The following is a 26,725-nucleotide window of genomic DNA, read 5'->3' as shown; positions in this document are numbered from 1 at the left end:
CTCGGGACCGCGATTGGCCGGCCGCGATCTTGTTTCGGTTTTGCACCTTTTTGTTTGTAAACGGCCGCCGCTGGGTCAGCTGCGAGTTCCCTCGCCGCTTTCGCTTCTTGGTGTTTTCTGCCTGCTCGCGTGCGCCTGTGTTGCGTGCGTGTGTCGTGCGTGATCGGCAGCTCGAAAATGCGGCGTCGGACATCGCTAACGGCCCGAGAATAGCCGCCGCCGCGACAGCAGCGTTCACCATTCGGCCGTGTCCGCCTCGCAAGCCTCGGCCGAGCGTCGTCGGCCGCCTGTGGCACAGTGCAGCGCGCGATACGGCGACCGTAGCAATGCCGCCACCTCGGCCTCGCGGGAACATCGCCGGTGTCGCCCGGCGGCGATCGGCGCCTCCGCCGAACCTCCCGTGGCTCCTCGTCTGCGTGCGTCGTCGCCTACGATGCGAGCCCGACGAGCAGCTGCAGCAGCGGCGACTCCGCGCGTGAACGCGATGGGGAGCGAGCGTTAGGCCTAAGGAGTCGCGCGCGCGCTCACCCAACCTCGGCGGGGCGCTCCACCGCGAAACCAACGAAAACGGCGTCGTCGTCCGACTCCGTGCGTGCTTCCTGCGCGAGTGCGAAGACGGTGGCAACCGACTAGGCCTAACGCGCGTCGTCGGAAGTCCGCCGGCGCGCGCTCTCCGCGTCCGTGCCGGGGAGAGCCAGCGCAGGTGCGGCGGCCTCGATCGGCTCCTTTCCGGCGATCCCCTCCCTCCCGTCGGTGTTATTGTGCATCCGCGCGCGCTCCTGCTGCTGCCGCCGGCTCGTAGCAAGAACAGCGCGGACAGCGCAGGGCTCTCGTTGTACACTTGAGGAGCGGTGCCAGGTTGGGACGACGACCCTGAGTGTGTGTGTGCTGGATCGGCGGCCGCAGGCGTCGCGCTGGTGGCTGGCGCGCGGCCCGCGAGCTTGCTGGTCCCGTTGGAATGGTGGCCGCCTCACCACGGCACCGAGGCTAGAGCACAGTGGCCGCACCGTGGCACCGCGCGAGCGCCTGGCCATGGCGTACCGCCGCAAGACGGACACTGGAGGAGGCGGCGGCGGCAACAGCCAAGCCAGCGGATCGGCCTCTTCGGCCGCCGCGACCGGCAACGAGGAGAACCCAAACCAGATCGTCTGCCGTAAGGTGAGCTTCGCCGCCGCGCTTTCCGGCACTGCGTGCGTGTGCGTATATAATTCGATCGACGACGGTTCGATGATCGCACCGCCGATATTGCGACGCGAATCGAACGACCACCAGTCGAAGATTGGTAAAGTGCACGCTTCATATCGTGTCGTTGGTGAGCTTAGCCCATGTGCCTTCGGCCGTCTGTTGCCCGTGAGCAACAGACGTTCAACCGGATCCTTTGCCTTGGACACCTCTGGCGCCGCGCTTTGAGGTTGTTGTTATTGCGTGCATGGTTTTTCATTCGGACAACTTTATACCGTTCAAAACTTTGTGCAGCGAGATGCTGGCTTTATTATGCCCGCCTCATTATTATTTATTATAATGATCTTTTTCTTGCTGTCACTTTAATGCTGTGCGCCTACCGTGTACAATTAACTCTTCCTTTTTAATATGTAGCACCTGATTGTCCAACGATTTACGCTATTCTCACGTATCTTACCCTTTGTATTATCACGATTCTCTGAACAGAAAAGCCCGTTGCCTACAAAAAAATGGCTCGATTCCCCACTTTGTTTAATTTAACTCGCACTGTTCGATAAATCTGTCACCTGTTCTGCGCACAACCTCACAAAGGAAGCGACACAAATTGTTTGCGAAAGCCGCGCGTCTTTTGCTAGCCCATCCGTGCTTATTTATTACACTGATTTCATATATTATTTATTTATGTCATACCCACAGCGCCAAGGAATATTACAGTCTGTGCGTGTTTGTAGGTGGCCAGGTACAATCTGAAAAATAAAATAAAGATCGTATTAGAAGAACTACTTTGGAAATACATTTACACAAAGTTCAGCAACATGGATAACATACCGTAACTTGGGCTAAAAACAACGCTGGCCAAAACATGAGCCATCCGCCGCGGTAGTGCACGTTAAAGAACTCCGGGTGGTTTAAATTATTTCCGTAGTTCCTCATAACCATGAATGTGGTTTCGGCACACAAAACCTCAGAATATAATATAAACTTAACAGATATTGTTATTCAACGTGATCCAAATTAAAGCAAGAACGTACACTAGGGGAAAGAAAATGCGATTGGATAGAACAGTCACGACATCGGAAGACAAGCTATTCCAATCACGAGTAACATTCAGTGGGGGGGGGGGGGGGGTGCGGTTACAAGATACTTTAAAGAATCGGTGGCTCGCAGGCAAGTAAGATCACGGGCTTTGGGCGAATGCTCAACGTGCGCCACTGGCATATTTAATAAATATTATCCGTTTTAATTTGTGTGTATACTCATGTATCTACACCTACGCGGTTTCGTCATTATTATTTTTTTTCCTGCGCCTTAGAAAATGTATCGGAGCGACCGTTCCCTGTACCAGCGGTTAATAGGAAGTAATTCTGCGCCGGCAGAGATCGATGTTGCGTGATAGCTCATCGTGAACTTTCCGAGCTGCCGCTTCTCTGCGCTCTGCGGGGACTCGCGAAGAAGGCTAGTCGATGCGGAAACGTACGTTGGTTCATTATGCGTCAGGGGCATTACGTGGACATGATTGCGTCGGTGGGCGCCCGCACGGCGCTGATGGCCTTCGGCAAACATTATGTTGATGATTCCAGCGCGCAGCCCATGTGGCATTTCGTGCCCAGATGTCCGCTTCCGCAGGTGAGGCTCTGATACGAAAAAAAAAAAAAAAACCCAGCACACAAGTCAGTTTAGACTATATGTAGTAGTGGAACGTGACACACCCAAAAAATGTTCGTGCTTATGTTGTCCCCAAGCGACAACCGTCATGCATCTGTCTTTCATTTCATTTGCTCGCTACTTTCCCCGACGGGAACGCTATGTCACGGTCACGTGGTTGTCACATAGCAGAAGCGGCCCCAGAGTGGTGGTTTTGCAATTGCAGAAACGTGCGCGTTTACTGCTGCCGCTCAACACGTTTGTTTTACCGAGTACCGTCATCGCCCCGACGTTTTGTGATAGCATGTACGTACGATGGTTTGTGCCAGGTAAGTGTTCGCTTCCCTGGGAGCGCCAGTTTTATTTATGGGCGATATTAACTTCTCCCAACATTTGCTGGTCAGGCACGTGTCCTTGATTAAATACAACTTCCGCGGAATCGAAGCGTTTTGTCGACGTGTGTGCAGATTTCAACTTGGTTCAGGTTGTTATATACTTCCCCTACACGCATGCCGAACATCGCGTCATCTCTTTTTAGATCTTGTTTTACCGTCATCTACACATATATCCTATCTAAGGTTACACACTCACCCGGCTTGAGCGATTACGACGTCATGCATTTTTTCATTGGCCTGCCAATTCTACCGTCCCAAAACAGTGTTAAAACCATTAATTCGTGATTATAAAAACGGCAACACCACCGCTATCAACTACGAACTTGCTCTTTTTCTCGATAATTTCCTGCCTGATGTTGCCGAGCGCTCACTTGATACTATTATACAGTAAACTCTCAGTTGTACGAACGTCGGTTTATCGAATATCGAATATTTCAGAATAACGAACTATTGAAAAATCCCCGGCAGTTTTCTTATAGAGTCTATGCAAAAATGTTTTACTTAAGCGAATTTCGGAACAGCCAATATTTCAATTTAACGAACTCGCTAGGAGGGCCAAGGCTCATTTTTACGATCAGAACCGATGCCCGCCCTCATCAAACCGCCGCTCCAGCGGCAATGTAACGTCGCTGGCGCTACAGCGCCCCTGTGGCAAAGCGGCGGCGTCGAAAACGAACGGCAGTGAGGCATGGCCTCCGAGATAGCCCACAGAAAACAAGCAAGCATGTCATCTCAGAGGCCACGACCAAGTAACATCGCTGGCGCTTACAATGCCACCAGAACAAAGCGGCGATCTGTCACACCACAAACCACGTGGTGTGTGTGTGTGTGTGTGTGTGTGTGTGTGTGTGTGTGTGTGTGTGTTTCCGACCGGCTAGTCGTGGCAGGGTCGTCGTCTCTTTCTTTTGAAGAAGAGGCGAAGAAGACGCGAAGAGGCAACTGCCGAGCCACTTTCAAGCCCTATAACTCTAGCTGAGGTTGTAGGGTACATTGGAAAGTTGAGAGACTTTGTGTCTCAACAGCAAGCTGTGCCAGAATAAGTGTACAAAAACATTGACTCTTTGGACAGTTTTGTTACTTCCTGTGCTTTAAAAGTACAAGTGCAGAAGAAGATTACAGATTTTTTTTTCTAAGTGAGAAAGGCAGCATTATAACGTTATGAATCTTGTACTTGTTGATATGTACAAATTCCATTTCACACATTTCTAACACTATGGATGCCATGTATCTTGCTCCATGAATTGCACTTTAAACTTTTGACTCTGTATGCCATGTCTTATGTTGGTATAGTTAATATTCAGTTTAGTGAACTTTCATTTAAGTGAACTATTTCCTTCGGTCCCTCGAAGTTCACTCAAGTGAGAGTTCACTGTAGCTGGAATATATTCAAAGAAAAAAAAAACGTCTTTTTCGCACAGCTAAGCAGATGCAAAGCCAGGCTAAATGGTCTGCTTACAAAGAAGCTGCCCCGGCCTACTCCTCTGCGATAAAGAATACTAAAATTTCTTTTTTTTTTAATAGTACCCTTCCGAACATGCTTATAAATAATCCAAAAAAGCTTCCGGAATGTAGTAAGGCCTAGTGAATCGAAAATTACACCACTTAGCACGTGTTCCGGCGATCCCATAACTCGGCAGCACTGCCCTACGATTCTAGATAATGCGTTTATAGCAGCTTTCACATCTTCAAGACATGATAACGAACTTCCAAGGCTAACACGCTCTAATTTTTCTTACCTATGGATCCCATAATTTTTAACTCTACTGACATAAAAAAGGAATAATAGACAGTCTGAAGCTTACGTCTTCTTGCGGAACAGACGACTTCATGACGAAATTTATAAAAAAGGACTAGTGAGTATTCCTCTATCATCTTAGAGAGAATTTTTTCACAGTCGTACCTGCATTCATCCTTGCCTCATGACTGAATAACAGCAAAGACTATTCCGAACCACAAATCTGGTGAAACTCGCGATTCTTTTAACTACAGAACCATATTGATTACCTCAGTACCGTGCAAAATAATGGAGCACATTTTATTTTCTAAGCTTGTCAACTTTCTTGAAGAAAGTCATTTTCCCCTAATAGTCAACATGGCTTTTTCTTTTCTTGTGAGGCTCAGCTGGTAATGACTTGCGTGTATATCTTGATAGCGCTTTTTTGACTGATTGCATATTTTTGAATTTTTCGAAAGCTTTTGACAAGGTTAAACATGTATTGCTCCTACACAAACTAAGCGCACTAAACATTGACCCGGAAGTACTTAGCGGGATCCAATCGTTCCTTTCGTTTCGTTTCCAATTTGCTTTAACTAATGACTCCACATCTAAGGCGGCTCCAGTTGAATCCGCTGTTCCACAAGGGTCTGTGCTTGATCCTCTTTTATTTTTAGTACATGTTAACGATTTACCTGATAACATTTCCTCACAAATTTGTTTATTCGCTGACGACTCTGTTATATATCGAAAAATAACTAATGCCTCTGATATAACTACCCCTCAGTCTGATTCAAATAACATATATAATTGGTGCCTCACTTGATGCATGGAGCTCAACATTAATAAATGCAAATCTATGCGGATTTCTCGTTCTAACGCAACTTGCCCTACCTACGCCCTCAATGAGTGCCCCCTTCAATCCATGACATGCTACCGTTATCTTGGCGTTCACATAACTAACGATCTTTCTTGGAAGCAGCATGTACAATATCTGAGATATAAAGCTAAGCGCTCCTTAGGATACTTGAAGAGAAATTTTTCGCGTGTATCTGTCTCATTAAAGCTAGCCTGTTGTACACAACTTACGTCCGCCCCCCGATTAGAATACGCCTCATCCGTTTGGGATCCTCATCAGATCACATTAATTAACGAAATCGAATCGGTACAAAATCGCTCTGTTCGTTTCATCCTAGCTAACCATCGCACTGCTAGTGTTACCCTTCAAATCTCATTACTATCTCTTCGCAGAATCACGCATTTCTCTTTTTCATAAAATCTACTACCACAACGCATCTCTCTGCTCCCTTTAGATCCCCCCTGCGCCTTATTGTTCAGCTCGACGTGATCACGTACATAAAGTTAACGTACCCCGTTATAACACCGTCGCGTTCTCATGATCATTCCTTCCTAGGACTTCAATCGACTGGAATAATTTACCTACATCATTAGTAAGCATCAGTGACTCCACTCGTCTTAAGAATGCACTAATTAACATGAAACAATGTATAGTAGCAAATGGTATAATGACATACTCATTCGTGGACATTGACTGCGTGGTAAAATGTATTCCGTGTATTTAATTATTTCATATTATGTGGGTGTCTTTTTCCGGTTGTTGTGTAAATATTACCAGTTTCTTTCAATATCTTGTTTTGTTCCCTGCACTGTGAATTCCTAGACTAATCCTGTATTTTTTACTCTTGCAATATATTCTCGCCCCTCTCCTCTGCAATGTAAAACTATGTACCTTGCAGAGTCTCACAAATAAAAAAATAAATAAATAATTATGATAACTTTTTTATAGCACATTTGGCGTCGTGGTTTACATTCGGCTGGTTCATTCCGACCTTGGGGAGCGCCACCCAGATCTGACAGAAACGCGGCTATATCACGTGGCTCATCCGATCGCTCCGGGAGCAGCTGAGCTTTCGGCCGGGGCAGAGTTTCTTTTATGTCCAACCTCGAGAGGACTTCGCATCGCCACTAACCCGAGTTGGAGTGTTGCAGGAACCATGGCGAATATACTTCCCGAAGTGTCACCAAACGGCTCGAGTGTTTGGGAAGCCCATCGCGAGCATACGGTGCGCAGACGACTTCTCGCCGTGGCAGACGACACTCGCAACTTTCGCGTACGTTGGCGGCGCCACGCGGTTTGTACGTGAACCAATGACGCGATCACACGTACGCCCGGACTCGACTCACTCGAGACAGGCTGTGGCGTTATGATCGGCCTCGGCAAGACAGGCAACAGCTGCGTTATCAGGCACAAACAAGTCCGGGAAACTTGCATATCAATTTCCCTTGCAGAATAGATGTGTGTGATATTAGGAGAAAGCAGATGTTGGTTCGCGCATCTAAATTGCATTAAAAATTTAACAATAATAGAATATGTAAGCGTGACTCAGCGAGGGCGTAGAAAGAAACAGGCACACAGAGACAGCGCTGTCTTTGTGTGTCTGCTTCTTTCTACGTCCTTGTTCAGTCGCGCTTATACATTCTATCGTGGATTCAAATCAACTAGCCTGTCAACTTGTTTTAACTAAATTAACCAGGTGTCACGCGTGCACAGGTAAACGTGAACACAGCTCGCTCTATGAGCGCGGAAACTCGCTGTCAAAATTCTGGAGTGAGGAGTCGCGGCAGCAGCAAGCGAATTGACCTTCATGCATGTCTCGCTTCAGCGCGAACGAAACGTCGAAAGCGCAGCGCATACGAAGCTACCGGTGCTACGCGCACTCTGCAAACATCCCAGATCGCCTTGAAGATGAGGCCCGCGCGGGCGCACACTTTACCCACGTCGCAGATCGCTTTCAAAACACACGAGCGCCGGCAACGCGTCCCTACGGCGTCCGCCAAAGGCGTCTACTTCGGCGTCCGCGATTCGCGTGACCAACGCAGGAGTAGACGCCGCGGTTGTCTCCACTCTGTGCGGAGCGGCGGGCGAAGTGGACATCGAGGCACCGTAGCAGCCGCCGCAGAAGAACGCCCCTCCTTTCTCGCCTCACTCCCCTGTCTCGCGCGTCACAGGAGAGGGCACACATCCGGGCCGCGTTCTTCGCTCGCGCACGCGAGATTGAACCGCTTTCGCTGGCTCACCCTCACACGCTTTCACTCTTACTGTACCTCACGGCGACGCTGACGGCGAGGGCAGAAATGCGCCTGGAGTGTCCATGTAATTGCTATCGCAATAAAAGTTCTATATGATAGACTGATAGACGCAGTGTGCCTCAGATGCATCAACGGTCACGAAAAGTCCGCGTTCAAAAACACCCGTCGCACTATTCCGAGTCTCAGTCTCCTGGAAAGTACCTGTCTTAATCCCCGACTTTGACATGTCTCCCGAATAAGTCGCTATAGCCCTGAGTTTTTGTATCGTTTGCTATGCTGATGGTGCCATTTTTTTTATGTCTCCTTCCTTGCATTCCTCAACTACGGGAAACGTACAATCGAAAAGACCGGGAACATTTCCTTAAAATGAATATTTTGACCACGCACCGGTTTCTTCACTTCTGGCCGACTTGTCCGAATCTTCCGCCGTTTTCCGATTAAGGGAAACCAATAAAAGCCCATCGTCGGTGATCGGGTATGCCTCCATAGTCGCTCTTTCTGTTCGGTCGCACCGTGCAGTAACACAACTCTTTGACTATTTTGCTTACTACACGCGCTATATAACTATTTTGTCATTTTCATCTTCACCTTGCAACTCGTAATACAGAGCATGCCGAATTTGACTGCCCTTGTCTGACACTGAAGTGAACTAAATGCTATGGTAGGGAGTACAGTGCAGACGAGAACGCAAAAAAGCGCATCTCGGAGATTTTTTTTGTCCAGTTGACTGAGCCTTATGAGTGATCATTTCATGCTTTGTGACAAACGTACGTTGCACAAATATATATATATATATATATATATATATATATATATATATATATATATATATATATATATATATATATATATATATATATGTCAAGGTACACACGATACGTATCGTATCGGATACAATTAATTTGCGTGTATCTTCCATCTGCGTCCCGAATACTTATCGCCTCAGTATCTTGTATCTGTATCATGATACATTCGCAGTGCATCTTTGCCCAGCGCTGCTGCTGAGTTTGCAGTATTTACAATTTTGTGTGCGTTAAGGTGATTCACGAGGGTGCACTCACTTGCCCTGTTACAGCTTCGCACTGGGCGCCGGCAACGCCGTGCCAATAGTGACGACACAGTGGCGCGGTGCGGAAGAACGAAGTTTATTCCCCGCTCGAGGATCCAAAGAAAACGCAAATGGGAGAGAGTGATAAATAAGAAAAGGAGAGGCGAATGCGCGCATGCGCACTCGAGGTGTCGGGTGTGCCCGCGAACTGGGCGTTGCAGCGTGCCCATAGATGTCTTCAGTTCTGACAAAAAATCTTTATCTCATCCTTGCCAGTGCAATCACATATGTCGGATGGAGAACTGCGGCGCAAAGGACTCTGGTCTTCCCCAAACGTGTACACGTTCCACCAGCGTCGCGACCGCCTTGACGACCGCCATGTTGGATGCACATCCGCGCCACCTGTAGGCCGTGAAAGTTTAGTTCATGTATTGTGATTAGGGAATGCGCTGGGGCGGGGCGCACGCAAAGTCCCGCGGATAAATTAGCCGCGAAAAAAAAAAAGAAGAACGAACCGTGGTAGACACAAATCCGAAATGGGCGATGGCGAGCTTTCGAACATCCTCTTGAGACCAGAAAAATGTCGCACTTGCGGAGAAATGTGCTAGCGGTTGCTTCTTCGAAAATCGGACATCGCGAAATGCACGAAGAGCGGCACATCGCGGACGCTGACTCGTAAATAAATGTTTTATGACGCTGACCGAGTTGATTTCGGAAGTGTTACGAACTATACCAACTCTCCCAGCTTGTTCTTCCGATCTAGCGGTTGCTAGGCGCTGCTTCGCGTTGCAAAATATAGGATATGCATTATAAGTCTGTACACTGCTTTAAACAGCCCATACTGTCCTTACGCAGGCGTTCCGAAAGTGTTACTAGTGATAAAGTTCACATCGGCGTCCGAGGATTAGTACTTCGGTATAAAAACTGTCCCTCACCCCAGCTGCGTCCGCTACAGCGATTGTCGAACTCCTGCCTGAGGTCAGTTTGTTTACTTAGGCGCTCCCTCTCATATCGAACAGCTCAGCAAGTTACAAAATGCAGCGCACGACAATCTATTTTTCTTTGCTAATCCCCGCACATACCCCTCATCTTTCTATCTGCATAATTGTGTTTCCTTTACTGACTCGCTTACCATTACTATGTCAGATGATACACAAGCTTCACAACAATTAACTCATCTTTCAGTGTTCGATATATGTATACGCTGGATACAGGGACGCAGCTCTGACTCTTTCAATACCGTGGCGGATAACAAAGCGTACGACGAGATCAAGAGTTCGACGAAAACTCGTCTGGGGATTTTCTCGTACGTCGTGTTTATTCTGTTGCGCTATATATATATATATATATATATATATATATATATATATATATATATATATATATATATATATATATATATATATACATATATATATATGCCTGCGAGGTTATTTGAAGCTGTATTTATTTGTTGGCCTCGCCGTATTTAGAACGTCCTTCTTCCAGCATGTGCACTGGTATACACACGTACACTTTCGGTAAAGGGGCAGTACAAACAGAAAGAGAGAGCGGGAAGGGTGGAAAGGATACTTGCCGTGTTTGTTCCTGTCTCGATCGTCCTTACTTTATTTTATATAATTAATATTTCATTTTTTTCTGTGGTGTAGACCAATGCCCGACCATGCATTGACAAACTCGTCCAAACAGGTGCACAGACGTCTACTTCGTGGCATAGAGGGCCCTCCCCGTCCTCCTCCCTCTTTTATTTATTTACTTGTTAAGTTAAAACATAAGCGAGATCGTCAATGTCGACATTCGAGGCGAATTCCCCGTTCCATTGAGGTTGTTTACGACGTTGTGCTCTGGTGTCGCATACCTTATTTCTAAAAAAGGACTTCACCGCGACGCCGGCTCAAAAGCGCTGACGTCACTTACTGTCACGCATGCGTACTTCCCTATTTTATTTTTCTATTTTTAGAGCGCAGCTCTTTGGCGTCCGTTCCTGGGTTTCGCGTCGTCGTCGGCGTTGTCGTCGGCCTCGTAACTAGCTCCGCCCCCCTTTCATCCCCCCAGCGCTAGCAGCGACCGACTGATACCGCTGGATGCCGCTGACGCCGCTAGAGAGTCAAGATAACGTGACTGCATAGAACACCGTCGCCGCCATGCAGAAAGAGGAGGAAAGGGTCCCCCCCCCCCCTGTTCTTGTGTGGCGGATAGGGTGCTCTTCAGTTGCCGACGCGCCGGTTATTTCACGTAGGCCCCGGCACGTCGACGAATACGTGACCACCTTCCCACGGCTAGACCTGGTTCTTAGCGCTGCGGAAGCGAGGGTATCATATTGTTTGTGTCGGCATCGGCGGCGTTATCCCTGAAACCAACTCCGCAGCTGGGGTTCACTCACTATCGGCGTCAGCGGCATCAGTCAGTCGCTGCTATCTCTTCCCTCCTCCCTTTATCGTGTTGTCCGCTTGCTGCGCGCGCTTCTGCCCCCATCGTTTGCCGCTGGGTGTACACGCCGCCCCCCTCCCCCCTCTTCCTGCGAGTCTCCGGTTGTCAAAGCGCCGGCTCGAACTTAATTCCTTTCTTCGCTCCTCCTCCAATGCAACCCCTGTGCGGTGGCAATCAGAGAGCCAGATCGGTGGCGGCGGATCTGTATATGTGCACCGCCCGAGCCGAAATTGCCGCTGCCGTTCGCCCTGTGCGGTGGCAATCAGAGAGCCAGATCGGTGGCGGCGGATCTGTATATGTGCACCGCCCGAGCCGAAATTGCCGCTGCCGTTCGCCACTGCGAAATTATCTGCCAGTTCTTTCTGAGCCATGAGCGAGACGACCGATGGAAGTCCTCCGTCTGCTGCTGCTGCTGCTGCTGCTAAACGAGCTGCCAGAGCAGAGGCCCAGCGCCGTCGCCGTCAGAATCCAGAGGTGCGTGCCGCCGAAGCAGAAGCTTACCGTCGCCGCCGTCGAGATGATCCAGGAGTACGCGTCGCCGAAGCAGAGGCTAAGCGCCGCCATCTATCGAAAAGGTGAAACAGCTTATTTGCTGCGCTCAAATTTCGCATTAGGAAGTAACGTAATCGTCGGTAATTTTTTTTTCTTGTTCAAACTGGTTTTGCTGTCGTCGTCGTCGTGATGTCAGTATATCATGTCACGGTTAGACCAACTCTTGGCCCACAGCTTCAACATCGCCATAGGGCGAAGAAGAAGAAAAATGTATGCAGATTCAACGCACACGTTGGAATCTATGTGAAGCCGCCGAAGCTTCCGTGAAGGGATTAATTAAATGCTATAATGGAAAAGGTGTCATACTGTACGTAAAGTTTAATATCGCGAACTGTTTATGCACCGCAAAGGTCACAACTTTGTAATGCACCATGATGGTTTTGTATATTCGCTGCACCATTCACAAGGCATACACTCCGCAATGCAAACAGCAGTTCGTGGTGACAGTGTATGTACTGTATACACTTTGAGACATCGACGCGGTGGTGTTTGGACTGAGGTGACGTTTGACGTTTGCTGAAGAAAGAATAGTGAGTACAGGGGCGTGTGTGTGTGTGTGTGTGTACAGATAAGTACGTGTACACGGCGCAAAATAGTATGCTAAGGTCGGCTACTTACTCGCCCCCTTTTCATTCCTGCGTGTTTGGCCTAAAGGAATGTGGTGCGTGCGCGTGTGCCACGTGACTTGACGCGCGCACCAGACACGGCTGCGCAAATGTAGGTCGTGCGGAATCGTTCACTATTTCGTGTATACGTCGTCCACGCTTGTAAGAGGCACGCCAAAGAGGGAGATAGAGAGAGCAAAAAAACTTGGTTTCAAGTTTCAAGTTTATTGCTTTGTTTATACAGTAAGTCGTACGAAATGCGCAAGAATTGTTTGGTTTAGCCGCATTAGTAAATTACTTCTTTACAGCACCGGAAAAGCTACAATTACCGTGTGAGGGGGCTTATTAACCAAAAACGGAAAAGAAAAAGACGCAAAAAGAACAACGTAAGGGCTGGTTTATATCGTAGTCTGTTCAACGGTTAAAGGTTAAATATTAACCGCATTGTATTCTAAAGGAGCCGGAACGTCAACGTGCAGATTAATAAGGAGCTTTAGAAATGGGGGACCCATCATTAGGGAGCGCTATCGGCGCAGGAGTTCGGGATTTTTGAGTACGCAGAGCGTCCAAGTGTCGCCTATGGGAATCCTTGTGTCCCACGACGGTCCCACACGCGGCGAACCTCGCGTAGGACGCCATCACGTTTGGGGAGAGGGCCTTCGTTTCGCGGACAGTGCACGAGAATCGCAGGCGCTATCGGCGCCCACGGGTGTGTCACGTGAAATCCCTCCGACATTGCGCGAGCCTCTTTGACCACCGGTACAGTGTACATTCTAGTGCACTGTATACCACTGGCGAGTGCGGAAGGCTCCGCCACCGCTACCGCTTTCCCTGCACGCGGTTAGTAATTGAACCACGTTTCTGCCGTTGCAGTACGAGGCTGCGCATGTCCCAGCTGGTAAGTCGTAAGTCTCTCTTTACCTAGCGTATTATTCTCTTCGAGGGAACCCTCGAGTGATGTTAACTGTAGCTAGCTGGCATGCCCGAAGTGTTAATTGCGATCGTAATAAGTACTTTCCGAGTGTGCACGTGGTTGTCGTCCATTGTTTCGTCGAGCTTGTATCGGACCGAGGTCGACGGCCAGGCGTGCCCACACCGCGATGTGCCGAGGCGAAGCGCCGTTGCCAACCCCTCACACCTACACCCTTTAAGGAAGGTCAGTTCCCGTGACTATTAGGAAGCGACGACTGGAAAATATCACGGGAACCCAGAGAGCCCGTTAGTAAAAACCAAGTGAAGCACAGAAATGAAAGAAAACAGCGTGTTGGAAATGAACTTTGCGCGCATCTGTGTTTTATTGAAATGTGGGTGAAGAAAACGCAGTTTCGCCCGAAAGGCGAAGCATCGAAAGCAGATAGCACTATACTATACATAACCACTCGACGTAAGTTTTACCGTCTGTATAAATTGCCGTATGAGCATTCGCTTACTAATCAAATTAGCGAACAACGGTGTCACGTTCGCACAGGCAGACACGAACACATCTCACTGGCCGTCACAACGCTCGCGTGACGACGAGTGCAAACGCGGGAGAGCGGACGCTTCTATTGCCCCTCTCGTCAACGCGTCTCCGGAACTTCAGCGCCGTAGGCGCACGCGAAGACAGCGCACGTGCAGCCACTAGCCATCCCGGCTCGCCCAGCTTTGCCCCCGCCGGAGACTGCCTTCAAGCTAGGGCGCGAGCGGCGCAGGGCCGGGCTAAAGGAGACGCCAAGGGCTAAAGGAGACGCCAAGGAGAGCTCCCCCGAGTTAATGAATGAATGAATGAATGAATGAATGAATGAATGAATGAACTGGACTGGAAAACTTTATTGCGGTCCTGACGGACGCACTTAGCGCTTAGCGGGCGTCTCCCACGTATAGGGACCGACAGGGAGTACCTGGCGGTCCTGCTGGTGGCCCTGTGATGGGCCTGCTGGAGGGCCCATTGCTGGTCGGCTAGTAGTGAGCTTCCGATGGACTTCTCCCACTTGCCCGAGGTAGAGTCGGGAAGAGCGTTTCTACACTCCCAGAGCATGCGTGCGAGTGTGTCTCCGCATGAAGGGCACGCGTTACTGGGGTACGCGTCGGGATAGAAAACGTGTAATCTGGCGGAGTTTGGGTACATATGCGTCTGCAGCAAGCGTAGTGTTAGCGCCCGGGTCCTGTTAGGTTTCGGATGTAGTGGCGGAAAGATGCGGCGCCCCAGGTAGAAGTGTTGTGTAATTTCGCTGTACACAATGAGCGTGTCCCGGTTGTCCTCTAGCTCGACGAGAGGTTGATTGCCCGGGGACAGCGCGGTCGGTAAGCGCGCACGCTGCGTCGCGGGCGATCTCGTTGAGGTTGGGCGGAGCGTCCTGTTCCCGACCGAGATGGGCGGGGAACGAGGTGACAGTGTGGTGCTTGAGGGTGCTTCGGATCCGCGCTACGAAGGATGCGTAACGCCTGGTCAGAGACGACGCCACATTCGAAGGTGGCCGGTCTGGAGTCGCTGTAGATCCCTTCCCGTTTGCCGTCGCGCCCTACCAGGGCTATGACTACTTGCTCCGCCACCTCGGGGTCTCGGGTGAGGATCGTGGCGGAATTGAGGGTCCGCTGCGTGCATGAAACCACGACCGCTGCGAAGGCTCGGTTTTTGCGGTAGACAACGGCGCCCACGAACGTGACGGCGTCCGCTTTCATGTCTATGCGCTGGAGAAGGGCGGTCGCCCGGGCAAAGCGCCTACCTCTGTTGTGGTCAGGATGTACGTTTCGCCGAACAGGACCGATCGTGATGACGTCTCGGATCTCGAGGGGAACCGGCGTCAACTTCGGCGGATCCCTGATCGTCGAGGAGAAGAAGCCGAGCTCGCGCAGAATGTGGCGGGGCCCGCCTTGGTGGTTGTGAGTCGGATCACCTGCGTTCGCTCCTGAGCCTCGGCGATCTCTTCTAGCTTGTCGTGCACGACCAGCTCGAGGAGTTCCTGCGTGGAAGTGGTGATCGGAAGGCAGAGGGCCTGTTTCACGACCTTTCGAATGAGGGCGTTGAGTTAAACCTTTTATTTCCATATATACAGCGCGCTCTCACTCGTTGGCTTCGCGCCCCCGAGTTATGAGGCGTTACGTGGCCTCCGAGATCGCACCGGTGCACCTTTCGCCCCCGTTGCGACCTCGGAGGTCACGCTTAGCCCGGCGAAGTGCTCTTCTAGGAGTTTTTCTTTTTATTTTTCTACGTGACATTTACTTTGATGTAACCGTTCAGAGCGTACTATCCTTAGTGTTCATTGTTGTGTTTTAGTTATGTGTCATAATTATGGTGCACAGCTTAAAAGCAACAATCTTCTTACGCTTCTGCTTCAGAGCGTCGTATCGGCCTGTCTTACGCTGTAACAATTTGTAACGTAAGCTTTGCCACTACACTTGGTGACCGGGCAGCGAGAGCACGCTCTACAGGCGCAGTTGCCAATGTCTGCGCGCATCGGTTACGGCGTGAGGTCGGATGCAAGCTGCAAGCCAGAAGACAGAACCAATCCTGTATCTTCCTTTCATATTTTTTTCTTAAATACATGTTTATTTCTTCTCTTCCTCTCCGATTTGCTCGCGCCCGGCCTTGTAAAACTTTTGGGAACATGGTGAAACTGACACGCTGTTGGTGGATAGGACACGAGGTGCGAATCCCTCTGGTCAAAAAAGGGACGACAAAAAGCAATATTAAGTAAGTTCTACTGCCTCAGTAAATTACGATTCCGCAATAACAAAACACACTTTCATGGTGAGAGAAGGCTTGGTACGGTAGAAACGATGGAAAAAAGAATGTTTCGGCAGCGACATGATCGTCGCAAAAGTATTTTTATATTCTTAATTTTCTTTCTTTCTTTCTTTCTTTCTTTCTTTCTTTCTTTCTTTCTTTCTCTCTTTCTTTCTTTCTTTCTTTCTTTCTTTCTTTCTTTCGAAGACTCCTGCAACAATCGAATGGTCTCCGGCGTATCGTGGCTGACCAGAGCATCACAAGATCTCGCCGCCGGCCCTGCTATTCGTGAACACATATGTATTAATGTTCCGTTATACTCTTCCGCTAGTACGCGCGCTTTGCTAAAACTCTCACAGAGGGTTTTCGAGCATCGTTACCGCTTTTCCGTGGTATACTGCTCCAGCGTGCTCATTCGCGGCGATGGTTTCACCGTCGCCCGCGCGGGCCGCAAACGGTATGCAGTAACGGTACGCTAAATCTCGCTACTTACTGCAGCCATCAAACAACAGTGCGGGCAGGGGGGGGGGGGGGGGGCAAATTTCCGGCAGCACTCGGAGATTTTTGTGGCACGCTTTAAACAAGCACAGGTGCTCGAACTCATCTGGAGCCAGCGGTGCAACTCAAGTTCAACACGGGAAACCCCGCCCGACCAATCAATATTTTCGCCGGCGCTTCCGCTGACTCGGCCAGTCGGATCCCGATCTTAAAGTTATGTTTCGTGAAGGGATGAGTGGTCGTTCCCCCATAGATAGCTATGTGAGAACTCTCCCGTGGCTGCTTTGCCCATGCGTTCGGGCTACACTGGAGCGCTACACTGGAGCACTACACTGTCGATTTTATAATAAATAATAATAAACGAAACACCATTACCATTCCGTTAAACGCATTGCAGGAATCAAGTACTCGTGCGGCGTATATGCCTGTGCTTATTCTATTTTATAATTGTACTTCTCCATACTTTTTTTTTTATTCGGGGGATTAGCTGCAAGGATTATGTAGTAAGAAAAACGAACAAAAGGGCATAGAATAAACGCATCCAGCCCCGTGTCATGCAGGTGCTCCATCGATGAGTTTGCGCGTTTATTGTCCGTTGTTCAACGGGTAACGTCATCTCGAACGTTCGGGTTTCGTTTAGCCTCCGCGAGCGTCCTGTGCCCACGAGTATTTGCAGGGCACAGCCACGAAATGCGACGAATGTCCGCCATGTATACGCGTCCGTCTGCTACCTCCGTGCGTCTGCTACCTTTCCCGCAACTTGTTCTATACTATACACCTGCAGACGTTTCACGGCTTCACTAAGGGAGTTTTGAAAATAAGAGACCTAAAGTTAGGGGACGCGTAACCGGTTAAGTGTAACCTATGTTACCCTAATATTTGACTGACTATACATTTAGGCACTAAAACAGTTATTCTCGCCTGTGCTTTCCCTGGGTTTTTGGGGGGCAGCTTATGTTTCTTTTTTCATGCGCGGCTTTGTGTGTTTGCACGCTTTTTAGTATTTTCGTTACTTCTTTTATTTATTCACCTTGTCTATTTCACGATTCTTCTCAATTTTCTTTTTTCGTCTTTAACCCTAATCACCCGGAGTACACGGCACACCAGCTGCAGGCGTATGTGGCTGCGGTCCAACATCTCGAGGCTCTGCACTCGCATAGCTGCACTCTGTACACACGGTTCTGCGCCGTGCGCGCGGGTCTCTGGACCCCGTCATGGCCGCCGACAGCAGCTTTTAGCCCGGGTCACCTTCCGGAATCCTTCTGGCCGGCCGAATGAAAACGATAAATATATAAACGGCTGGGTCGCCGTTGTCGTTCTTCGGAGCTCTGATGGCGAGCAGATACCAGCGCCGCTGCCCGAACGATGGGCCAGGTTCGGTTACCACGCGTTGTGCACACTGTGTTTACATTGAGAGAGAGAGAGGAGGAAGGCGTGCGCGCTTCCAATCGTCAAAGTATCCGGGCGCCTTGTCCTATTATAGGAGTGGCTCAGTAGTATATCGCGGTGTAAGTAAAAGGAAGGTGAGAGTGATAAAAGTGCAAGGAACTCACTAAAGTAATGCGTCCGCAGAAGGGCAAAAAAGGTGGCAGGGAGGCGTAAACAGGAGAGGGGGAGGGGTATACGACGGTGGCGCCCCCTGTTGGTGGTGGGGGACCATGAGTGATGATCGAGGTAACGGCGGTTGATCGCGATAAAATGTGTTCCGGCGCGCCAACATGGAGGCCGCGTCGTCTCCGTGCCGTGTTTCTGTTATCTGTTTTGTCGTTGTTCTTGCGGTATTTGTATTTTTTCCTACATCGCGGTACAAGAACCCGAGGGGAGGCTAAGGTACGCAACAACAGATACCCCCGAGTATTCTACGTGACTTCATTTTTCTTTCCTCGATCGGCGCTGTTTGCTGTCGCTTGTCAGCGTCGTCTGCTTTGTTTATGCTTCGATTTTTTTTTCATCGTCTGCTCCGTTTTTCTTTCCGTCATTATAGCGCAGTGTGCTTATCTTTGAGTTTTATGCTGTCGGCATCGTCTTGTCGCTTCATTCTATTCAGAGTTTATAGCTCTACTCGCCGTGGTAGCTTAGTGGCTATGGCGTTACGCTACAAAGCTCGAGGTCCTGCGTTCGATCCCAGCCGCGGGGGCCGCATTACAATGGGAGCGAGATGCAAAAAGCGCCCGTGTACCGTCCGATCGGATGCGCGTTGACGAAACCCAGGTGGTCGAAATTCGAACCCGTAGCCCCCTACTACACGGCGTGCCTCATAATCATATCGTGGTTTCGGCACGTACAAGACGCCAGAATTTAACTTAATCGATACCTAGCACTCTGACTTACCGGCCTCCTTCTCGTCGCTTCGCTGTAATTCTGCGCGTTGATTACTGAGGGTTTTTCTCAGTAATCGTTCGTGCCGGTATATGTGTATGGCTTACCAAGTTGATTGCAACGAAGGTGAAGTGTGATAGGTCGAAAGAAAGAAATGGTGTGTAAAAAATCGATGCACAGGGCTACCATTCGTAAGCGTTTCGTGTCACTGAAACGTGCTCAGCGGCGAAAATGCACAGAAAGAAAATAAAGCACGTCCTACGCATACCCAACGCCTGCAGAACACGCATAGACTGTTGCATGTAATCTCCACATAGACGGTTGCTCGTGTAAGAACTAGGCCTACCTGTCCCCCATCGGTGTGCTTTCGCTTGCCAACGTGTTGGGTTTATGGCCGCCAAAACCATCGCCAGAGCGCTGATCGCCCCCCCCCCCCCTCTCCCCCTCCCCAACGCTTCATTTACCACATTGGCGCCTGTTTAATGAATATTGGTCTGCACAGCGCAGTGTGCTATTGCGCATGCGTCATTCGTACGTCTGCGTGTAGCACACTTTTGCGTACTGCCGGCATCCACGAACATTGACTTTTTTTTCGCGGAAATCTTCTACCGTTGTGCCCATGGTGCAGTCTTCAACGAAGACTGTAGTCTGCTACAGTCTTCAGCGCCATGAAAAAAATAATAACAACGCGCGCGTTGCAGTTTTTTTTACCATGGGCCTGTGTCGTTTGCAGACCTGTCGCGTGGACATCGCTGTCCTCATTAAGGAACACCCGTACCTAGCTATTTCGATTTTCGGCCGTTGAAGCACGAAGCTTCGTCGAGCGTATATACGATCGGGAGAAAATATTTATTGTATCTAGAGTGGGTGAACGGCGTGACAGTGCTGGACATTCATTGGGTTCGATACGCATCCACTCAAGCACGTTCGATGGTCCGCGCGCGAATTTTTGTTCGCTCCTTCTGTCACGCACCTGCTGTTCCGTTTCCCCGCTTGCGGACGACGCGTCACCCGAAATCCCAACGCGAGAGAGTTGATAAAATCACAACCAGACAAAAAGCGAGTTGAGATTTTTTTTCTAAGAGCGAAAAAAGAAAGCGAATGATGTAAGGAACGACTTCAGAGAGAAGGAAATACAGAAGCAAGAAGAATGGCCCGCAGAGGCCCGGGTCCGCAAACGCAAACAAATCGCCGTTGCCTGCCTCCCCGGCTCGCCTTTGAGAAACGCAACACGCTCGAAGAAAAGGAACGGCGGCTGCGGCTGGCCCGTCCACTCTTGTTGTTCTTTTCAGCCTTTCCCCTTGGAGAGAAAACGACTCGTTGAAAGCCGCTCGGCACAAGCGTAGCGCGCGTCTCTGGTGCGCCATTTCCGTGGAGTGCGTCCCCTTCCTCCGTATGCCGACTACTTCATGTTCCCAGTGCTGCTGCTGCTGCACGTGGAAGCGAGAAGGATTTGCGCGGTTTCCTTTCTTTTATTTTTCCATCTTTCTCTTGTGGGTGGCACGCGTTCGCTAAGCCAAGAGGAAGAAGACGGAAGAAGGAGAAGGAGGAGGAGGTTCTGCGCGCGCGGGCCCGCTGAGTGTGGGCCCTCAACGTAAACAAGCAGCAGCAAAATGAAGGAGAGCGTAACGGCCCGGCGGCAGGGACGAACGAACGAGAGAGCGCACAGCGGCCGGGCATCTGAAGATGAAGAAAAGCTTGCATGGCGCAGCAGCTGCTGTTGCCGCTGCTGCTGCTTTCCGATATTTCTTCCTCTTCGCCACCGTTTCTTTCCGCGTACTGCTTCTTCGCCACGTTGGATGCGCCGCTGTTTCTGAGCTATAGCCACTATAGCACCAACCGACTACCGCTGTTCTTATTTTTGTCGTCTGTTACTTTTTGTTCCCAGCAGACGACTCTGTAGCCACCAGAAGGACGGTGAAGGCGACGGTCGCGGCGGCAGAAAATAAGAAAGAGAGGGAGGGCAGAAAAAGAGAATGGAAGGGAAAGTGCTCGTCCGTCTGTTGTGTTTTGTCGTCTGCTTCGGAGAGAAAAAGAGAAGCAAAGTGTACATCTGTTCTTGTTCGGTCACATCTTCTGTGTTGTTTCCTTTCCGTTCTCATTTTGTCCGGTTCCTCGCCTAGTTTCCATGTGTGTCGCGCGCGGTTTACTTTTCGCACGAGTGGTCCTGTTCTCACGATTTTCGCTCCTCTTGGGCTTTTCAGGTTCTCACATCTTCGTATTTTCCAGAGAGAGCAAAGTAAATGTTACGTAGAGCCACGATTTGGCTTTTAGCTTCAGCTTCGGCTCTGATTGTGTGTGTCGGCTGGTGCACTGTGCCGTCCGTTGTGTGGATATATATATATATATATATATATATATATATATAAGTGTGTGCGTGCGCGCGTGTGTGCAAGCATTTTTTTCCCCCGTTTTATATTGTATACCCGTGGTGGTTTCGAACTGTTTTCGGAATGGTGGTTGGGTGGGAAGGCGGGTCCGCTGGAAGGATTTCGGAAAAAGCAGTGGCTTTCGCGTTCCTCGTGGCAGTTTTAGTTCACTGCGGCGGCAACTTTTCGAGATATTGTATGCCTTCCGTGTGAGATACACTTTGCGCGGAACCGTACTTTCTCTTTGCCGCTAGGCCTGGGCATTGCTGGTCGCTGGCTATGCTATGCGGCCATACATCACAGGACGGCTGTCCTTGTCCACTTTATTGTTTGCTTTGCGATATGTATTTATCTGGCTTCAAGCCTGCGTTCTATTGATTATTTGTTTTCCGACACGAATTTCCAATATTTTGTTGCTCTTGTTGTTAAATAGCACGTGATAAATCTTTTACACCAATTTCTTCTCTATTCCATTTCTTTCTTTCTTTCTTTCTTTCTTGAGTGAACTTCGTCAACATTTCGGTGTCCGCGCGTACTGGTTTCCATATTTAAATTTAGCATATCGTAGCTGGAACAGACCTCTGTGACAGTATCTGGAGCACTCAGTTTCTTGCTTCGCGTCGTCTGCTGGGCGTGAGCTCTTGAAATTGGCCACAGCACAGCGTTGATGTCTGCGTGCAGATGCAGACGTGTATCGAAGCTAGACGCGCATAATTTCGACGTCGTCTGCTTAACACGTTCTGCTGCCGTGTGCTGCATGGTGTCTACTGCATTTCCGTCGCCGGCTTTAATTATGTTGCGGGCGTAGTTTAGTTCCTTCTTTCCCGAATTGACGCGCTGCTATTTGCTGTAAGTTCGGGCATCGATAAGAATAGCTATAGTCGGACTAACTGCCAGTCTTTTATCGATTTGTCGATCAATCGATCGTTATCGTCAATTTTACGTGCATATATACCAGTTTAAAAAAAGAACAAGACTGCATGCTTAGTTGTTTTCATTACCAGGTCAACCTACACTACTACCTCTAACTCGATATCTAGTATTTCGTTGTTGTTAACTTGCATGTTTGTTAAAACAAACAGGTGTAGTACAGGCAAAACTAGCATACACTTGCTTGACACTCGCATTCTTCTTGGCTATTAGTTGCTTTAAGCCTTTGCTAAATAAGTATTGAAAGCTAAGCCATATATGTGACACATTGGCTTCAGAGAACGTTCACGTCATCATAGAGTCCGTCCAATTTTATTTTTGCTGTTCGCACGGTAAGCTGCAGTATCGCGGCTGCGTCATCATGACGTCACGCTCTGCAGCGTGTCTTTAATGCATACGATATGTAGAAACACTCTCATTAAGTCACCACTGAATCAGTTTGAATGTAGCTTGATGCAGTTAAGAAAGAAAGTTAGATTCTCTATCGAATGTTAATTGGAAGCAGAATTTTTTCTTAAGGCTTCAAAGTTTCAAACCAGATTATTACAGGAAGCCGGTAAATAGTAAGGAAACTAGTATTGAAGCACTAAGTTTGTGACTTCGGAACTCGGTAATAAACACACACACATATACAGGCACTTGTAGGTTCAGGACGCATGTACGAAAAAAAAAAAAAAAAACTATTCTCTATTTCCTACGTTTCGGCCGGGCTCCAGCCTTCATCAGGGAATACATGAAAGGGTAAGGTGGTGTGCTATAGCCATCAAAAAATTATGTGACCACAGCATCAACGATAGTATGCAGTGGCTGGTCAGGAAGCTTAGGAATAACGGTTATCCTGTAACACTTATAACGTCCATTACCGAAAAAGTTTTGAGAGGCTGAAATAACAAAAAGAAAGTAGCTACAAAGGACGGGGAGGATAAGAAGGTAACTGTCGTACCTTATACGCATAAAATTTCACATGGTCTGAAAAAGATTGGCAAAAGGCACGGCGCCAAAGTGTTCTTTTTTCAGCTCCTTTACAGATGAAAGGCCTATGTAAAAAAGTAAATAAAGTAACAAAATGCGACAAAGACAAATGCGAAATAAAGCACGCAAAATAAAACAGGTATTTGGAATGTGTCAACAATCTTGTGTACAAGATACCTTTCACGTGCGGGAAATCATACATAGGCCGGACAGGCAGATGTATTAATATTAGGTTAAGAGTGCACAGGTATGCGCAACCTTGAGCGATCGGAAAGCGCGTTTCCCCCTCTTGGCCGGCGGGGACGGGAGGCTTTGTTCCGGCCGCAAAGCTCTCCACGTCTCAGTAAGGTGCCTGGTGGTGGTCTCGTACGGACGATGCCCTCTCGGTGAGCGCAAATTTCCCCTCATCTTTTAAGAGGTTCAATACTTACAAGCATTCGTCTCGCAAACCATATTTATTTCAAGGAAATTTTCCACGTCTCAATAATTTCTCTCGTCGTATTCGAGTTCTTATTGCCGTGTTATAGTTTGTTAACGAAGCTTTCCCTCAAGTCTAAATATTTTAAGGCAGTTTTCCTTGTCTCGATCTAAAGCCGCTCGAGTTCGCTCTTCTCCTCGGGCAGCCATTTTTCCAAGAAAGTATACCGACTATCGCGGACAACATGAGTCCCTTTCCACGTAAGTGTGAGGCTCGGAGCAGGAGCTGTGGCGCTTGAAAGTAGCCTGGGGCCTGACGAACCAACCGACTGAGCTATCTTTCCGGGCAACATCGAAGGGTCACGAGTTCAAATCACCTGTTATGTTCCTTTTTTGCCCCTTTTTCTTTCTTTTTTTTTCTTTCTTTTAATGTCTTTTCCTTTATTTTATCACTGTACGGGAACCCTCCTAAAATAAAAAAAAAGAAAGATATATATCTTCAAATATGTATGGCCACACATGTGCAGGTCATAAATACCAGGTTCTCTAGCCGAGTGCCATCCGTGCGGTATAACCGAGCTCAGATTGGTCCACCTTGACTGATCAAATAGGGCACCACTGTATATTAAATGAGGCGTACAACTCCTGCGGGACCCGCCGTGGTTACTCAGTGGCTATGGTGTTAGACTGCTGAGCACGAGGTCGCGGGATCGGATCCCGGCCACGGCGGCCGCATTTCGATGGGGGCGAAATGCGAAAACACCCGTGTACTTAGATTTAGGTGCACGTTAAAGAACCCCAGGTGGTCGAAATTTCCGGAGTCCTCCACTACGGCGTGCCTCATAATCAGAAAGTGGTTTTGTCACGTAAAATCCCACAATTTATTTTTAAATTTAACTCCTGCGGGGACAGTAAAGTATCCGCCTCCCGTGCAAGAGGACCGTGATTCAAATCCCGGGCCGCACGATTATCCAGCGGAAAATACCAGAAAAAAAGAACAACCGTGTGTTGAGAAAATTGCACAAACAGGCCTGGAGTGCGGCCTGATCCCGGTGACCAGAACCGGTAACGCACTCTCTCACCAGAGCAGGATTGGCCACCCTGGTGCAGTACTTGGCCACAACCTCCTATATGAACACAACAATCAAACCCCGGCCCTCAGTCCCCAGCAGCTGCGAAGCAACTGACCACGGCGGCGGTCAGACCTGCGACGCTGCAGAGGGTGCTAAGAATGCCTGGCTCCGGACAGGCCGCCATTGGAATACGAACCTGGCAACGTTTAACGCTAGAACGTTATCTAGTGAGGCGAGTCTAGCAGTGCTATTGGAGGAATTAGAGGGCAGTAAATGGGATATAATAGGGCTCAGTGAAGTTAGGAGGCCAAAAGAAGCATATACAGTGGTAAAAAGCGGGCACGTCTTGTGCTACCGGGGCTTAGCAGAGAGACGAGAACTAGGAGTCGGATTCCTGATTAATAAGAACATAGCTTGTAACATACAGGAATTCTATAGCATTAACGAGAGGGTGGCATGTCTTGTTGTGAAACTTAATAAGAGGTACAAAATGAAGGTTGTACAGGTCTACGCCCCTACATCCAGTCATGATGACCAGGAAGTCGAAAGCTTCTATGAAGACGTAGAATCGGCGATGGGTAAAGTCAAAACAAAATACAGTATACTGATGGGCGATTTCAATGCCAGGGTAGGCAAGAAGCAGGCCGGAGACAAGTCAGTGGGGGAATATGGCATAGGCTCTAGGAATAGCAGAGGAGAGCTATTAGTAGAGTTTGCAGAACAGAATAATATTCGGATAATGAATACCTTTTTCCGCAAGCGGGTTAGCCGAAAGTGGACGTGGAGGAGCCCGAATGGTGAGACTAGAAATGAAATCGACTTTGTACTCTGCGCGAACCCTGGCATCATACAAGATGTAGACGTGCTCGGCAAGGTGCGCTGCAGTGACCATAGGATGGTAAGAACTCGAATTAGCCTTGACTTGAGGAGGGAACGGAAGAAACTGGTACATAAGAATCCAATCAATGAGTTAGCGGTAAGAGGGAAACTAGAGGAATTCCGGATCAAGCTACAGAACAGGTATTCGGCTTTAACCCAGGAAGAGGACCATAGTGTTGAAGCAATGAACGACAATCTTATGGGCATCATTAAGGAGTGCGCAATAGAAGTCGGTGGTGACGCCGTTAAACAGGAAACCAGTAAGCTATCGCAGGAGACGAAAGATCTGATCAAGAAACGCCAATGTATGAAAGCCTCTAACCCTACAGCTAGAATAGAACTGGCAGAACTTTCTAAGTTAATCAACAAGCGTAAGACAGCGGACATAAGGAACTATAATATGGATAGAATTGAACAGGCTCTCAGGAACGGAGGAAGCCTAAAAGCAGTAAAGAAGAAACTAGAAATAGGCAAGAATCAGATGTGTGCGTTAAGAGACAAAGCCGGCAATATCGTTACTAATATGGATGAGATAATTCAAGTGGCTGAAGAGTTTTATAGAGATTTATACAGTACCAGTAACACCCACGACGATAAGGTGAGAGAGAATAGTCTAGAGGAACTTGAAATCCCACAAGTAACACCGGAAGAGGTAAAGAACGCCTTGGGAGCTATGCAAAGGGGGAAGGCAGCTGGGGAGGATCAGGTAACAGCAGATTTGTTGAAGGATGGTGGGAACACTGTCCTAGAAAGGTTGGCCGCCCTATATACACAATGCCTCATGACCTCGAACGTACCGGAATCTTGGAAGAACGCTAACATAATCCTAATCCATAAGAAAGGGGACGCCAAAGACTTGAAAAATTATAGACCGATCAGCT

The 26,725-nt window shown here is 48.8% G+C and overlaps 1 protein-coding gene across 2 annotated transcripts in view; it reads left to right on the top strand.

Moving 5' to 3' along the window:
• Positions 1 to 26,725, top strand: part of LOC126534201 (regulator of G-protein signaling 7-like) — a 95,519-nt gene continuing 68,794 nt past the window's right edge. The window contains exon 1 of one of the 2 annotated variants that reach the window (XM_050181461.3): positions 1 to 1,158. In XM_050181461.3, coding sequence (XP_050037418.1) covers positions 1,033 to 1,158 — 126 coding nt within the window. In that variant the 5' untranslated portion in view covers positions 1 to 1,032. The remainder of the gene's footprint in view (positions 1,159 to 26,725) is intronic. The other variant, XM_050181462.3, reaches the window with a different exon arrangement.

The sequence above is a fragment of the Dermacentor andersoni genome, chromosome 7 (genome assembly GCF_023375885.2).
Source record: "Dermacentor andersoni chromosome 7, qqDerAnde1_hic_scaffold, whole genome shotgun sequence".
Lineage (NCBI taxonomy): Eukaryota > Metazoa > Arthropoda > Arachnida > Ixodida > Ixodidae > Dermacentor > Dermacentor andersoni.
Note: the sequence above shows the minus strand (reverse complement) of the source record. Positions and strands in the feature narration are given on the sequence as shown.